At 40.9% G+C, this 18,119-nt stretch overlaps 1 protein-coding gene across 3 annotated transcripts in view; it reads right to left on the reverse strand.

The window, feature by feature from the left end:
* CHCHD6 (coiled-coil-helix-coiled-coil-helix domain containing 6) overlaps positions 1–18,119 on the reverse strand; it is a 117,423-nt gene that overhangs the window by 51,371 nt on the left and 47,933 nt on the right. For all 3 annotated transcript variants that reach the window (XM_032120444.1, XM_032120443.1, XM_032120442.1), the window contains one exon: positions 8,741–8,811. In XM_032120444.1, the coding sequence (XP_031976335.1) occupies positions 8,741–8,811 (71 nt within the window). The remainder of the gene's footprint in view (positions 1–8,740; positions 8,812–18,119) is intronic.

Consider the following 18,119-nt stretch of genomic DNA (forward strand, 5'->3'; position numbering starts at 1 on the left):
AGCAATATGCAAAAAACTGTACTAAACCATATAAAATTAAATTATCCTTATCCTACTGAACCTGCAAATGCAATAACTAATCACCTCTATTAGCATTCTGCATGGCAGATGGCAAGTGGTTTAGAATAATGAGAGACTTCTCCCCACAAGTGGATAATTCCAATATACATTTGGATGTAAATTCTTTACTGATTATGATGGTAGAGTACTGAGCTATGAGAAACTGCCAGTTTGGAAGATGAAAGGAAAACTACTGCCTCTTCCTTCACTTGCCAAGAGATACAGAAGTTAACAGAACTGGATCTCCTGCCCACAAAGCCATGCACCATTTTTTCCCAAATATGCCAAGCTACTAAAAGTTGACTAGCAAAGATGAAGAGCCTAAAGTTAGCAGCAAAACGGTCTGTGGAAGCCAAGCAGGAATGAGTCAGAATCTTGTTGCTGGAAGGAGTTCTCTGAATCAGAAAGGAAGCTGGCTCAGCTCCCACAAGGCAGAAAAGCAATATAGCAAGCAATAACTGAATCTGAAAACAACACACAGCCCAACAAGTGACCCGAATAGGGATTTTCTTTCTTCAGATAAAAAACATAATCTAAAAACTGGTTAAGATCTCAGGTCAGGAAGGGAAGGCATGCAGTCTGTAGAAGATATGCAGCACAAGCCCTAAGAATATATGGGTTGTGCCAGTGCTATAATGTTTGGGAATTAGTCAGGGAACTGCTGGTCTATTAAATACCTCCACAGAAAGTTTTCAGTTTTCTAAATAAAGTAACTGAAGATGTGATATGCTGATTACATATAACCACAAGACGTGAGGGACAGCAGGTTCAGTAAATTTCTCCTATGTGAGATGATCTTATAATAATGTCACACTGCAAATGAAATGTTCTTTTTTAAAAGAAAACCCTAACTACTCATTTGAACAGCAGTTGCTTCTCCAAAATGCCCCTGAGCATTGCACTAGGTTCCTACAGTTTACTTCATGCTACACAAAGGTCTACCAGTGATGGACAAAAATATGAGTCCATTAATATATTCTGCACTGACAGAGTGGCATATCCTGCTAAAGACGCCAAAACAAATTTAGAGAGGAGATTGAAGCTGCCAGTGTTAAAGTTCAGGTGGGATCTGAAGCTAAACATTCACCTTATTAAAAATTCCCCTTCTGCCCACATTCTCTAATCTTCAAAACCACAGTGCCCCCTTTCACCAAGCTGTGTAATTCTGAGCACTGACTAAGCAAAGATCCCCATTAAGCAGCTACTTATCCCTCAGAGAACATCAGTAATGGTGCTTTCAAAGCAAACACACAGAAAAAGTCTTCAAAGTCTGGTTTTGGGGTGAGGTTGGGGGTTTTTGTTTGTTTGTTTTTGTTTATAAGTAAATACTGTAAATTCAAGAAGTCCTCAGAAAATCGAACAAATCCTTATAGAAAACAATTTCGATAACATGGTTCTGAGTCTGGAGAAGAGCAGGTGAAATGTCTCAGGTGAAGCAAGTCTGTGCCTACTGAGGCTGCTCCAGTGTGCTGCTGGTGGCTCCTGCAGTCAGCACAACACTGACCAGCTGTCTCCAAGGAAACAATATTCATCCCTGAACAAGAGCTCCTGCCTTCCAAATGCCAGTTTTTTGGGTCAAATTAGTTTGAATTGTAGTTGGTATGGTATGTCTATGTCCCAGACATGCAAGCAAGAGACCCTGCCAGGACTAACAAGAAAAAGGCAAGTATAGAAAGAACCAAACCCAGCAGGGGTCTCTCACAATAGGCTGAATATCCCATAGCCTAGAAACCCGTTTTATCAGAGTAACTTCATGAACAGTCAAAATCACACCAAATAAATAAATAGTAAAATAAAGTCATTGAAGCCTGATTTGATGGCAGAGATGGTTTTTCTCTTCTTCTGTAAGGAGAAAAGGACTTCAGTCTCTCATCAGCTCAGCATTAAATACCACCAGCTTCCTCTGTGCAGATGAATCACCATGATGCAGGGTGTCCATAGCAGTCCTACCACAGTCCTTATTTCCTCAGAAGACAAAAATATAGAAGTTCTGACCTACAAAACAAACTATTTCCTCGAATTTCCCCCACTGATACTTGCCTTTGGTGTCTTCTACCATCCCTCCCTCACTCCAGGAGGAGACTGTGACTCAAGAGTAAGGACACAGCGTGTATAATCCAGAATCAGGAATACAATTACTGTTCAAAATAGCAACTCTGCCCTTGAAATCAGTTGCAACTGAATTAATGACCAGATTGTTAGTGTGTTACCTCAACTTTGCCTTAGGCTGCTAATTAGCAAACAAGTCATTAATTTGCTGGTAACAAGTGGTTTCTCAGGCATTATTGCTTCTGACATCTTTAATTTGCCACTCTTTCTGGAAAGCTTCCCCAGACAGCTTTAACCTCAGTCCTTTGCAGATCAACCCTATGCCCTTACCACCAGCACACTACAGCACACACAAGTTGAAGACAGAGGCAGAAAAACACAGCAGGAATAGGCTAAGGTGGGTCATTAATTAATATTCATGATACCTTTCCCAACTCAAGCCAAGGGGAGGGAGGGGAAGACCAAAGGCACAAAAAGTTCTGGATTTTAGTGTGGATCTGCCATTATTTGTAAATACACACTAAAATACTATGAAACCTGGAGAAACCTTGATTCCAGCATAGTACACATTGGAATATGCAATTCCCAGTGTGAGGGCATAGATCTGCTTTTATTTTCACTGTATTCTCCACGATAAAGAGCTGCGAACTGAAATATTTCATGTCCTCTGATGCACAAAGTATGACTGAGGTTTGTTTTAACAGCTGCACAAATATCCACGCTTTTGAAAACAATCTGGATTTGGCCTGCCAACAAATCCTGATCTAAGGGCTTTATAAAGGCAACATTACCACAGAAAACAAGTGCTTTCCATGTAAAAATCGATAGCAACAGAAACATCCCTAACAGACTACATGGAGTCTTTGGCACCTCTTCCTTTGCTATTCCAGTCCTTGCTATTCAGATCTTATTTTATAAATGCCCAAGTTCTACCAACGTATCGGTGAAGAAATGCTCCTGCAATTTTGAAGAGACACCAGTTATTCAGCGCTAAAGAACTGCAATCTCAGTTCATTGGAGTAATTCATCAGCCATCTCTCATCACGCATGAGAGGAAACACAATACTGTGAACATTAGATCGGAACATCATTTTACTAACTGGGCAAAACAAAAATCTTATTTAGAAGCAGCATCTTAGTAATCCCCAAGAACTGAACTTCAGAAATGGATGGCTTGGATGAAGCACACAATCTAATAAATTTTCAAGATTTAAAATTTGGTTCAAAAAAGAATAATCTGTCCCAATTGGAAAATTTATGCAAATCCACTGCACATATTCAACTTCTATCTCCACATACCATATTCCTAAAGCAGTAGGGGAATGTATGTTGCTAGGAAATCCATGCACTGGTACAAGTAGTTCTTCAACAATAGGTCTTCCAGAATTCATAAGGAAAATGTTTACATGCTAAGGTAACGAATGAAAAACTTTGTGAAGCAGAACTGAAAATAATCAGAAACTTTTTTTTTCAGTAAAATGCACACCATGTAAAATGTCACAAAGTCAAAATTCACTCATATACTTTTACCCTCTTTTGAAATAACTTTGAGGAAACTCATGCATTATAATCTCTTAGAGAATATTTCAATTTCCTACTAAGAGCAACTTTATAAAAGTGAGAAACAGAAAAGCTTTGACTAATAACCCATCTCTTTATTTAAAGATTATGAAACAGACTCAGTGCAGACAGAGAAGGAACAACTAGCATAAACCAAGCCCCAAGGGAAGAACAGGACTGGGACAGAGTCAAATCATTTTGGTGAAGGTATCATCATTGCAGGGCACAAAAGCACTATGTTGAGGTAAGGCTATGGATGAGCTTTCAGCAATAATCAATCTCCTATTCCTGAAAACTCTTAAATCCCTATTGGAGAGGCTCTTAATTTCAACACTAAATTAATCATTTATCTAATCTAATGATAGGAGAAATCCCAGAGCAATTTTGTTTGAAAACTATGATGTCTTTACGCTTCTCCTTTGGCTTCACAACTGTCCATATAATAACTGTTTCAGACCTGTGTCTCCTGGGCACAGTCCTCTGTTGAAATACCCAAGGCCTCACAGTAGACTTCCAGATTAACAAACTCAAGTATCATCACATAACTAATTTATAAACTTTCCAGATTTACATAAACAAACAAAAAAGGAAGTTTATCTAGGTTCCAGTTAATCTTGCCATTCTAACTATGAGGCCATCAGCCTCATAAAATCTTGTGCAATTCAATAAAACCTTCATTTCCATGAGTACTGAAAGCAAGCCATAAATTCCCTGTTCCTAGCAGACAATCCATTCATGAACTTTCTTCCCCTACCCTCACTGAGTCAGTGTGGTTTCCTATTCCATGTTCAGCCAGGAGGATACTTAACTGCTGGCTGGTTTCTCTAACATAATCACCTTAAACACTCATGTCCATTAAGTTTAAAGATCTTAGGACCATTAAATGAAACTCTTACATAGTAAGTCCCACATGGAGCAAATCTCTTTGGCAGTTTCTCCATTAGAAAGCTGCCTTGGATTCAAGGCTGATCTCCACCAGGATAAGATGCTGACCTTCTTTACGCACTCCTTGATAACAGCACAAAGCAATGCAGTCCTCTCAGCACAACGTGCAAAGCAACAGAGTCATCAGTAAGCAGCTTCAGAAACAGTTCTGAAAACTGTAGGGAGATCTCAGAGAGAAACTCAGCTTCAGAACAATTTTATCTTTTAACAGCTTCCTAATCCCCTCACCTGACTCCTGCAGCTTTACCTTTTAGAGTCACACACCCACCCAGGCCAACTCTTGCATCCAAAATGAACAACCACAAAAATAAATAAATAAATAAATAAACAAAAAGTGATAAGACAACCTTCACAAAAGAAAATAAATCACTCAAAAAAAAAAAAAAAAAACAAAAAAAAAACCACCCCAAACCAAAAAAACCAAACCAGCATTTTGAGGATAAATCTAGAGTGCTGCACTAAGCCATAACCTCTTTACTGATGGTTTTTTCCTTTCCCTTAACAGATTCAGGGACTGTAATAACATTTAATCCTCAGAAGCTAATCTAAATGTAACACTCAAAAGAAGACAAAGACAACGCAACAGAAAAAAAATTTGGCCACTGCCTTTTGGGAGTGCTGCTTTATCCCTGGAGCGAGCGCATTAATAGAGCTTGGAATGAAATGCCATTTTATTCTCTGTAGCAGGGAGGGGATTAGCAAGTTGTCTTCTCTAAACCCAGTCTGAGTCATGGCTCTATGAACACTGAGAAAAGGATGTGGAACGAAGGGAAGGGCGGGGAGCACTGGCTTTTTATTTACATGCTGCTTCCTTTGTGGGTGGTTACTGATGTGCACAGTTCGCTAAACAGGGAAAGAAAGGGGGAGAAGTTCTAGGTCCCCTGACTTTAATTCTGTTGGTTAACAAAAGAGAAAAATAATAATGCACCAATTATAACAACATAGTTGAGACAACATGTCCGTGGCAACTGTCCAATTCACCACAGCATGCAAGCAACAAGGGCAAGTTGCTTAAGGTGCTGAAAGATGTGCTCAGTGGTATCTTGTTGCTAGGATCTTTTTCCTGGGAGGAAATAAAACAGGTTGGACAGAGCCCAGAACAAAGAAGAAGGAGACAGTCTGATAGGAGGTATGTGGAGAAGGGAGCGGGCTGGCTTCAGATGAAGAGATGAGGAACAAAGTCCACTGCGCAAGTCAGGCCATGCAGGCGTGAAGCCTTGAAGTGGAAACAAGAGCTAATGACTGTGTCAGTGATTTAATACAAAGCTCAGCACTAAGTACTTCACTTCTGTTTTTATACAAAGAGAGATAGGAAGGTTTACTTGTCTACCTCGTAGGCATGCTGTGAAGGGTCACTGGTGGAAAGGTGTACAATATTCCTAAATCCTGCAACGCTTGACAATCACTAAGGAGAGTAAACAGGCCATGGAACACTAGACCACTTGTGCAGAGCTGCTAAGAGTTGACAGCAGAATTAAAAAAGCCATTAAATGCCAAGAAGACACTGGGGTTTTGTTTCAGATATTTCTTCTCTTTGCTTTGACATGGACTCTGAAAAACAGAGCACTCACTGTGGAAAGAGCCCAAGCCCTATTTCCCTCTGCTGATACACAGTGGCAGAGGAGAACAGATACAGGGTAGGTTGGTCTCACAAGGCACAAGTGCCAGGGGCAGGTCTTCACAGTGTAACAGGAATAACAGAAGCTAAGGAAGAGACGCTATGTTGAAGGATATGGACTCTCTGCAGATGGAGAAAGTGCCACTCCTGGCTTCCTTTCCTTAAGGAGATATCACAGGCCAGCACTGGAAACAGGCAGACCTGTACTTCATTCATACTTTGGCTATATTCCATTTCACATAATTTCGCAGGAGTGTCAGTTTATTCCTGTGAACCAAAGAACCAGATCTGCATAAATCAGTCTAACCTATCCTTAGCACTTACTGTGCTTGTATGTCTAATATGAAAGTGCGAAACAGGATGAGCAAACTCTTCTTTCCACTGAAGTCACAGGATCTTTTAAGTCATTACCATAAACAGGCTGTAGAAAGACTTGAATGTAGGATGCCTAAGAAGAGAACCTCACAACACACAGACTTCATGTCCTACCAATTAAGCATGGATGCCAGAGTAGGAAGGAACCTTCCTCTGACTCTGTCCCAGCCATATCACGACCCAGGTGTGAGGCACACAAACTCTTCAGGAGTGTTTGTACAGCAGGTTGTACACAAAGCAATGATCTGGAAAGGGTCACTGCATGCTGCTGGAAGAGACACACTGCAGGTTGATGGGGGAAAGCAGTGACTCTTCCTGCATGTACAATTATCAAAAGGCATTATCACTCCCAGATCATGAACTCCAATGCTCAGCTCAGTGCAATCCTGGCTACTGCTGGCAATTTCTACTGTAAAGAAATAGAATGCATGATGTTCACCTTCACCCTCAGTTTCATTCATGCCACTCATCTTGTCCACTTTCAAGACACCCCCAGCCCTGTTACCTTTTCACACAAAATTCATATTAGGGCAGGTGTCTCTTTTTGCTGCAAAGAAGACAGCCCAAGGAATACATCCCTTTATAATGGCTCAAGTTCATATTGCCATCAAATAGAAGAGCACTGTACAATAAGGCCAGAAGCCAGGGACTGTTAGATGATAAAGGCTCAAAGAAAAGGGGAAGAAACCCTTAAGAGACCATAAGCATTCATCACTCTCTGAATCTTGAAAGAAAGAATTCATTAGCATTTGTGTTGGTCTCTGGCACTAACCTTTGCAAGAAATGGTTGCATTCCTGAGTTTCCTACATTACCAGTCTTCATCTCCACAAGAAATAGAACAGATCAAAGGAAATGGAAACATCAGGAACCAACCTTCAGACTACCATAAAAAATACGGTAGTTACAGTCTGTAAGAGTAAGTGAAGAACATAATCCCAGGTCCCAGTTGCTTCCTTCACCAAGTCACAAGGATAAAACACCACTACACAAGTTCACGACAATTGATCACACATTTGCAGAAGCAAATCCAAGAAAAGATTCAATTGATCAAAGTATCAGAACATTATGTCCTATGAATTTTTAAAATTTTATTTAAAAAGAGAATTTAGAATTCTGCTATGGAAAACAGTATGGAAATGCAAGCAATGTGTTAGCTGCCTTATTTTGGCTTCTTTAGCAACTTATTGCTTGATTGTCCAAACAAAAATGCGAAATTACAACAGGTTATGTGACGCTTTGGCAGTCAAACATAATTTTAAATAAAGACAGCACAATATACTGCACACCCCCTTAATATATTCATCACTACTATATTATCTATTTATGCAATTAAGTATTGTAGAGTCTGGATTAGACCCAACCGGACTACATATGCTGCTACTCCAGTTTATTGCATGTTGGCCAACTGTTTACCCAACTGAGATCCAAGTGCTGCTCTTGACAGTGTAATTGCTTTAGCCTCATTAATATTAAAGAATTATAGAAAATATTTTTTCTTGGGCAGCTGTTAGTGCAAGTGGAACAATAAGTTATATAACACTACTGGCAAATACAAATATAATTTAGACACTATATATGCTCATGGTAAAAAGACAACACTAAAGGTCCACTTATTGTGCTAAGGCCAATTAAAAAGACCAGAAAAATCGTTGCACCCATTCTAAGAAAGCATTCATGAAAATTACAACTCTAATTTGAAACTAAAAGGGATGAGATTTAGAATGTTTACCTTTTTTTTCCCTGGACAATGAAAACTTCAGAACTGGCATGGGTTTTCCTACTTTCATGCCCAATGCTGCAGTGTGTAGGTTAAATACACTGGGTCAAAGTTGGAACAGATTAAACATGTTCCATTGCTATTTTGAAAACCCTAGTAAATATTCCTATTTAATAATAACTTTTTAAGTCCCTCTCTTCTCCCTCACCCTTCCTCGCAAGATCTATCAGCTTCACACTAAACTCTGTCAAGCTTGGCACAGAAAGAGAGGATGCCAGCTTACACCTGCTCAGTCCCCTCAGTACCTGACAGGAGGTAACTTCACACTCTGTTTGCAGGAACATCCAGAAGCTAGGCACAAAATGTTATGAAATGCAACTGGAACTGCTGAAAAGAACAAAAAAGGGCTCCTCACTTTATCCGCTCCTCTGCCTTGGTGGCTGCCTCCTGGTACTGCTCGGATGTCAGCTTGTAGATCTCTGCATTCTGAAACAAAGAATAGAATGCTCAGCTCTAAAAATTAAAGGCGTCTCAGATCTTACCTTGTCACAAAGTCGTCTTCTATAATTAATAACAATTTCCAACAACAAACAGAATATTCAGTTCAAAGAACACCAGAAATGCTTAAGAGTCAATTTTATTTTCAGTAAAATGCATCAAGACCACAACACATCCTTCATTCCAAGCTTCACCCTTGTGAAGGGAAAGAGGGGGAAAAGGTCGCTACCAACCACTCATGAGTTTTGATTATTCCATGCAACCACAAAAACAAGGTGTTTCCAGCACAGAGTTATTTTCAGTTTGGTCATGTTTTTGTTCTCTTCTATCATTAATTGCAGTGAAGGATCTTGTAAGTTACTGACATGCAAGTATCAAAATTGGCTGCTAGCACTGGAAAATCCATTTTACATTTCAGTGCTTCTACTTATGTTACTTATTCTTTAAAAGAAAATTATGCAGCCTGTTTCCCTTTTAACAACATAGGGAGGCGTATCAGGTATCAGTTAAGGCGCTGCCAAACAGCGTCTTGAGTGTCTTGCTGCAGGGCTTAAGAGGTTTGCATTAAATTCTCCTGAACTTGCACAGAAAGAGTTTTCACTCAAGACTGCTCAGTCGCTAAATGTGGAGGATGAATTCCTCCTCTGGCTGCACTGAGGAGCCTCCCAGGCACAATCAGCAGGAGGCAATGGCTGCACTTCCCCAGCGACTGCACTACAAGGTCTTGTGCTGCTAAAGCGCTGATAAAGCGGCTTTAGGCAAAGCTGCTGGACTCCACTGGCAACTGCCTCACTCAGAGCTCATCTGCAAGGCTCTTACTCTGAAAAGGCACAAGCAGAAAATATGCAATAATCAATCAGAAAAAGTGACAAAATGGTATTGAAAGCGAGGACAGCTACTCATTTAGGGCCGGTTCGAGCTGCTATCTCGTCTCTCCCCAAATTTGGTCATTTTATATAGAATACTATTCTTGCCCTTCTTCATTTATTTTCCCATAAATGCAGCTGTGGTCCTGCGCATGATGAGCCGACACATACTGTTCAGTGGTTGGAAAAAGGAAAGGACAGATATAACTCAAGTTCTATTAGTGGTTCTGCCACTTGTGCAATCTTGGGCAAGTCACCATTTTCCATCTGCAAGTGAGGGATAACAGCTGCCTGTATCTCTGAAGTTGTGTGAAGCTCAGCTAATTGGAAGGTTTATAAAGGTTTTCAGAGCCTGGGCTTCAAGGTGCTATATTTAAGCGTTTTATCTCTGGTGCCTGAATTTATGTTACATACCAAAAAAAACACAGAACAGATTTTGCTTTTTCAAACTTTGACCTAAGAGACAGATTTAAACTGAGAAATCATGGAGGACTAAACACTTCAAAATGCATTTTACCGGCAAATTATCATTAATGTTTTTGTTTACTTACTTGTTACAGAGTGGTCAAACTTCAATGCTATTAAATCAATTTTTCTCCTTCCTATATTGAAAAGTTCAGCTTTTAATGGTGCCATTTTCTCTGGCCTGTAAACAGACCTCATGACTTACAGCTCCCTGCTGTTACTTATTCACACATGAAACCAAAAGACCTGTGCTTCATTAATTAGATTTGCCATTAAAAATTAAATAATGTGAATAAGTAGATGTAAGCGTTATCTCCATTGGGCTTCAAAGGTCTCACCATTCCTCCAATTACTACCCAAGCAATTTTCATATTTCATACTGTCTGATTTCTCAAAGGGACTAGATCTGAGAAATCAAAATGAGAGAAACTGGGAAAAAGAGAAAGCAAGGTAACAAAATTAAACATTTTTCAGGCAATAGGAAGTAGCCCCATCAGATAGTATTAGCCTGCAGCATTCTGCCGTGAAACAGCAGCGGGAGAGGAAAACAAGAACAAATATGCTGTATGTGAGACCCAGCATGAGGTCACATTTAACCCACCTAAAGAAAGGAACAATAGCCAGCAGAATCACTTGCTGGATGTATTGTCGATTCAAGTGGTTGTGGCACAACCTTACCCAGTTTATTAGAAAGAGTTCAACTGCCCAGCACTTCGGTCAGACTCATCTTCAACAACATCAACTACGGACATGGACAAAAATAGCTGGGAAAGGAACCCAGGCTTTAGTTCTGGATTCTGAAGCTGCTAAAAGCAGGCAAGCAAGAGCCTAAACAGAGAGGCAACAACCTCAGTGAGAGAAAGGAGAAAAGACTTGGCCTCAGAGCAACCACCAGGCACACGACACCACACAAAGATTGAGAGGCACAGAACACCTTCAACATGCAGATAAAGCTGCTGAGTTTTAAAAATGAAAAGGAAACATCTTTGCATGTGATCCAACTGAGCCTCTTATGTTGGTTCAGACCTCATATTTCTAATGCTATGAATCAGTACCTTTAAATGCTTCCCCAAGTAATAAAAATCAGGGCCTACCATTTAAATCTGAGTTTGTTCAACAAGCAGACTTTTCAAATATGTCTTCCTTGGCCTTTAGACCCTTTCCAACCTTGGGAAAGTCACATTCCCTTTTGTCCTAAACACTAAATGTGCAACAAATGGGCTAAATGGGCAAGAGAAGGGCCTTTCAGCATGGGCACAGTCACAGCAGGTTCTGTGATCTGGGGCTTCACTAACAGAGAATATTTTTCCAAATATTCTTGTCTATACTACTTCAGACACAAGATCTGCTTCATTTCCAGCAGTGTACCCACCATGCTACGGCAGGCGAGAACGTTCCAGTGGCCTAAAACATTCCAGGGATTTATAATATGGTTGCAAATGATGAGCTAAGCCAGGAACAACCTGAGCACTTCCTCCAACTTCAGCAGGGTCACCTTCACACAAGGGCTATTCAGCAGGATCAAGGTGTGGTATTTGCACTTGAAACAAAGTTTGAGCTGCCTATAGTCTCAGTGAAGACCTTAATCTTCATAAAACAATATTCAGTGGTACAGTAAAAGAGAGAACATTCCACACAAAATTACAAGACATGAACGCTGCTTTTAATTTACTTTCACAATATTTGATGCTTGAGATAAAATGGCAGCTCACAAAGAAAAAGTTAAACGTAAGACCTCAACTATTATTAAATAAAGCTCCTGGCAGTCTTAGTTGCAGAAATAAGTTTAAAAACATGACCAAAGTACACCGTAAGGGCTCAAATAACAAAAGACACAGAAAGAATGAATGAACCACCTAAAATGTTTCACTTCTCTCAATAAAGCTGAGCCTTAGGGGAGTCAACTTCAAAACATCAGAGCTTTGTCATATGGGGAGATAGCTCTCCAGAGAGGACAAACAAACTAAGCAAAGAAATGCTAGTTTGAAAGATTTTTCCCTGCTATTAAATGATGGTTCGTAGCAAATAATAAAAACACCAAGAAGTTGTAAAAATACATAACCAGAACCTAAAGTGCAACAGAACCACTTTATCCTGCTGTTTTTCTACAACAGATTTGCTGCTATACCCTTGCTCTCCACTCTTCCGAAACACCCTTGTGCTAAAAATTCCCTTCCAAAGGGAATCAATTTTAAAACTTAGAGCTAAATTTGGACTAATTTTAATTCAGCATTCCTCCTTGGCTGCAAACATGCAGAGAAACTCCAACACTCACACTACTACACCTCACTACACTGCCCAGGCCCTTTCCAGAACATATAGCAAAGAAAGTAAGAAAACATTATGGCACAAGACTGAGTTCTCAGGGTTATTTCAGGAGGGAAAGTAATTGAAGCATAAAGAGAAACCCTGCCAGCTCATTCTCACACTGACATTAAACCACATTCCTTACAACTTCGATGAAACATGTGCTACTTGTGGTAACATGTAAAACAGAAAATCGAGCAAAACAAGCATGAGGAACTGGAAATTAATCAGATTTTAGGTGAAATTATTTGTGAACATCAAGCTGCAGCATTAAAAACCTGATACTGGGACAAAGATTTCTTCATCAGGTTCAGTCCAGGTCAGTAGATCAGAAGGTGTCTTGATTTAAAACCAACAAATCCAACCACGATCACCACGGCTATCTTGAGGTATTTTGACACCCCAGAGTATAGAAGCTTGTCAGTGGTCACAGTGTTTAGAGATACAAAGAGGATTAACAGCTGTTGAAATGCTGCCAGCCTAGATGAATGCCAGTGATAGCTCTGATGAAATGGAGCAGGGCAGCAGAGGCCTTGACAAATGCTGCAGACGACAGCCGGGGGATTAGATGGTACAATCTGCCTCGCACCTGACAGACGTGTTGCTTCGATCCCTTCTCCTGACATCCACACTCACCAGCTTCCAGCAAAATGCTCTTTGCAAGCCCCTCTCAAATCCAAAAGAGGACAAGAGACAGTGCTGTGAGAGGGGCAATACATGCCATGGCATTGTAAATTTGCGAGAGAAACAGGTAAGGAAAGCAAAGATTACTTCTTACAAATCAAATGTCAGCTGGGAGACATTCAAATTCCTCCTTCCAGCTGCTTCTGAAGCCAGAAATAAGACCTCACACCATCCTGAGAAGCAGCACAACTGTGGCCTGCCTGCACACTCTTGGGGACAGACAACACACACATGGCCTGGATGCAGCTGCTGCCATGAGGAACTCCGGGAAGCTACAGAGAAACATCGGTCACTGCCAGCTTTGGGAGCCACCTTTGCTCTCAGCAGTGCCTCAGGGAAGCAAAAGTACACCCAGGTTCCCCACACCTCACCGGGTCCTGGGTCACACACACTGTGGATCAGGCTGCTCATTCTCACCACTCAGAAGTCTAATGCAAATGGCTCCTAACAGATTTGAAAAATTACCCCATGTACCTGCATCCCTCCCACAGGTACAGAGGCAGATGAGCCGAACCAATCTGGTCACTGGATGACCCTACGGATGTGTTAAAATCAACTCACACAATCAATCACTGCTATCAGCTTTGGTCCAAAACAGGGAGTTTGGGAATTTCAGAATATGCTGCAAGAAATCAACTCTTCACCTCCTGAGCTCGCTCCTCTGAGTTCCTGCTCAGCCCATTTGCTGGTATCAGCCAGCAGTTAGCTCAAAGAGATCATACACATTTCCTCCTTCCCATCAAGTGCACATACAAATAAAAGCCAATTAACAAGGAAGAGAAACATGCCTATAGAGCATATCACTAGAGCACAGAAGTTAAGGGTTAAACTGCTTTTTTGAAAATTCATATGCTTTTTTTCTCAAAAGGTAACAGAGAAAAGATGCAAGGAACTACAAACAGCTTGCTGATACAGAAAAAAAAGATTTTTTTCAGCCAAAGCCAACTTCTAAACACAGCTCTGTTGTTTGCTGTTCATGTGTGGGTTCATCCACTCCTCCCGCTGAGACCAATAATGAAATGAGAGCATTGAATTTGTGTCATTCTATTCTTTCCTTCGGCAATAAGCTGTGAGATCATAAATTTTGGATTAAGATTCAGAGAAAGCATAAAGAGAGTAGTGTCCACAGTAAGAACACAGGCAAGTTAAACTAGTCAGGAGCAGAAGTACGTTCCTCTTTGAACAGATCTTCTCATGTCTGCAATATTATCCTGAGTTGAAAGCAAAATATTAATTCTGTAGCATATCTAGAAAGCTTCTCAAAGATAAAATCCCACAGAACACCTATCTCCACAAAGCTTGAGGAAGGCAGAGCTGGGGAGAAGGAACATGGCTGCCTTTATCCTGTGGATAACAAACTAGGTACAAAAAGGTTAAGCTACAGTCCCTAAAGCACACAGTGACTCAAATAAAAATACGCATCCCAGGACTTCCCAGAACCAGGGTCCTACACTGAGATACTCCATCCAAGTGAAAATGGGTTTACAGACCCAGACTGTGATCCCACACCAGAATCAGACTGTCTCAATGAAGGCACCCTGGGAAGAGTCTAATTAAAACAGGTACCCCACAGCAAAATGGTATTAGGGACTTCCAAAAGCTACAAGTGCCTCACTGGAAACATTTAGAAAAGCCTCATGTTATCTCCAAGTCAAAAAGACAACCAGCAAAAAAGGAATTATTACTACAGAAGCAATTAAAAGGGCAAGAAGGAGAAAAGAGAAAGAAACACTGTGTTTATATGAGGTTGCTTTAAAGCACACTCATCTGAAAGACTATAAACAAAGCATTGCCAATTCTTTAAACAAACTCTGGAAAGTAAAAGCAGCTTCAAAGAGAAAGGCCATAAAATGCCAGCAGTTAACTCAGGCTTTCTGACAAGGACAGCAACAGCATCGTGAAAGGCCCAGACAAACACCAAAACTGCTGTAGGGGAGTATCACCCTGCTCTCCTCCTAGCTGGAAGTTTAGCTAAGGTGAGGAATTCACAGTAAATGCCCGAATCAATTATACCTGACAAGTGCAGGTAAACAGGCTTCCCAGGCATTGATTAAACATCAAGAGTTTTCAGCACCTGCTTCAGAGAAGTCCCGCACTGGCTGACCTGCGCAGATAATGTGGTGCCCATGGCATTAAGGTTACAGCACCACCTGCCAAATCCCAGCATCTGTGCTGGGCAGCTGCACAACTCATCCTGCAGGGGCACCTGGGTCCTACCAGCAGATCCACCATACAACCAGGATGAACTCCAAGATCACAGGATGCTGCCTCAAACAACCGGGCATTGTCCATGAGAGAGCGACAGGAATGCAGAGAATCCATGCTAAGTGAAAGGGAGAAGAGAGGAAGAAGGAAATTGCCAGAATATCAGGAGTGCTAAGAAATGCAGGTGAAAGTTTCACTCAAAGGCTGACCAGTACTTTCAAGGGGAAATAAAGAAGAAAAAACCCCACTAAACAAAATTGGCAGCCATCAAGTACTTGTCATACAATAAAAAAGATACGAAGCACATTCCCCTGTCAGGCCTGTCACAGGAGCTTATTTTGGGAAGGAAGGAAGGAACATTTTAACTAAGGTTTAATGCCGTCATGCCAAAGCTGGTATTTGACAGAGCCTCCAACAAAACTCCCACCACCTCGGACAGTCATACTGCAGCTAAAACTCCCATCTTTCTGTGCTGAGAATATCCCTAAGTCCCATTTATACACTGCAGCAGCTGGTCCAGTTAACAGCTCCTGTCCCAGTTAAAAGAAAAAGCTATGTTAAATTCATGACCCCATCCTTTTATACAACAGGTAGCTAAGGAATGCAATGCACTGGGTTCCCAGAGAAAGGCAGAATAGAGGAACCCAAGGCAAGGATGTGCAAGAGAACTGGAAAATACTGAAGAAAATGCATCACATCCATATACTTGCATGAGTAAAGGAACTGCAAGGAAGAGAGTCACTATAAGAAACAAACAAAAAACCGCTGAAAAACAGAAGTAAGCCAAAGCCTGGAAGTTCCACCTCCTCACAGGGTTTTTCCTCTACCCCCAACTACAAATTATTCTCCATGTGCAGTTTCCAGTAAATCAAGCTTTGCTAAATAACCCCGACATGTGCAGGGCTGAGAACCAGCCAACAAGCAATGATGAGATGTCCCTGGAATGATTAAGGAAAACGCAGACATCTCTCAGGTTACAAGGAAGCCTGTTGTACTCTCCCCTTGGTGCATATGCAATGCTGCAAGCACTGTTCTGAAACCTCTGATATTCAAAGGCTCATTTGGTTGACAAGGAGCCTGTGGATTCGTGGACAGATTGTCACACAAACTGTCAGGTTTTTAGAGAGACTATCAGACCTCTCTTTGCCTACGTTATGGAGCACATCAAAGACACAGAAGATGAACCAGACGCAGACTGCACAGATCTGACAGAATGGTGGGTGTACATATTCAGAATACTGTACTGCTGGGGGGGGGAAGAGGCTTAATGTGAATAATCAGGGGCTGAAAGTTCCAGAAATGTGACAGTTTTTGGCAGCGATTCCCATCTTTGCATTTATTTATCGAAGGGAGAAAAACTGCCATACTAGAGGCAAACTAGAGAGAGGAAGAAAAATTGTATCAGCAGCAATTTATTTTGCCACTGTACTTTTTCTTTATTACTATTACTCCCAGAGCATTTTCTGAAGATATTTGTATTTTCAGTCAAGGTTCTCTCACTGTGCTTGCAGGCTGTCTTCCCATTTTATCCAGTAGGAGAGGCTGGTTTAATGATTACAGCCAAAAAGACCGCTAGGACTTCACAGGTCACTGTACACGGTTAATGACACAGACAAATCCGCACTTTCAGAAGTGCCTGCTGGCTCGCGGCTCTGTCTGGAGATGCTCAGGAGCTCATTATTCAAAACTTCAAGCTCAACTTATGGGTAATCAGCACATCTGAAGAAATACACCATACCCGGACAACCAAAAAGTGAAGAGACAATAGCTATTATAGAAAATACTAACCTTAAGCATTAAGGTCTCACTTTTAAAACGGGGACAATGTTCACTTATCTTCCAGTGAGGTAGAGATCTCAGTTAATGAATACCTGGAAAAAGTTCCCAGCTTCACAGCTCAAAAATAGTATTACAAAGGATAACTTCATGTCTTTCTCCTTTATTAGGGATTGTTGGACAAATATTATAAAGCAACAATATTTTACAGGTGGCAGAAAAAGTTATTAAGCTATTTCTACAAAGAAATATTGATTATTATTTAAAAAAGGAAAATAAAATATAAACCAAAACATTGACAACAAGAAAAAGAAAACTGATTAACAGATTCCTTTGGCCTGCCTTTACAATACCACTGTCACATAACCTCTAGTTCTCCCTGCAAGGCATCAGTTATTCCAGAGAAAGGAATACTAGTATCTTTTTATATGTATTTTGCTATTCAAAAGATTGAAATTCTCCACACAGCAAACAGAAAATAAATACAGTGTTTATCCTAAGATAAAAATAAAGCACAAGGAGGACAAAGGAGAAAGGATGGCAGAAGAGATAAGAAAAAAATCAGAAAATATTTGTAAGCAATTTCCTTTCCATCATTTGACAGGCTCATTCTCTCTGCTTTTAGCAATCTTCTCTTTCACCTGTTTTTTAACACAGCTGTTCTGCCTCCTTTAAAGAAGCATTGAAGAGACACCTCTGCAGCTGGCAAAGAGGGAAGGCTCCAAAGAGAAGCCCAGAAGGACCACAGGCCTCCAGTCAACGGCGAGAGGCATTTTCACAGTGGGGCTATTGAGCCGTAAATATTAACATGAAAATCAAACACCCACAGAGAGCAGGGGCAGCCACACAACTCCTTCATTCCTGTACTCTGGCAGAGACCACTCCGGACACAACCCTGGGGCAGGATGTCACCCGTGGCCTTACACAGCTTTCAGTCACCACCAGCTTAGTTATGGTACTTTCATTACAGAATCCAGGCAGAGGAAAGGCAGC

Source organism: Corvus moneduloides, chromosome 11, assembly GCF_009650955.1.
Source record: "Corvus moneduloides isolate bCorMon1 chromosome 11, bCorMon1.pri, whole genome shotgun sequence".
In the NCBI taxonomy this organism is placed as follows: Eukaryota; Metazoa; Chordata; class Aves; order Passeriformes; family Corvidae; genus Corvus; species Corvus moneduloides.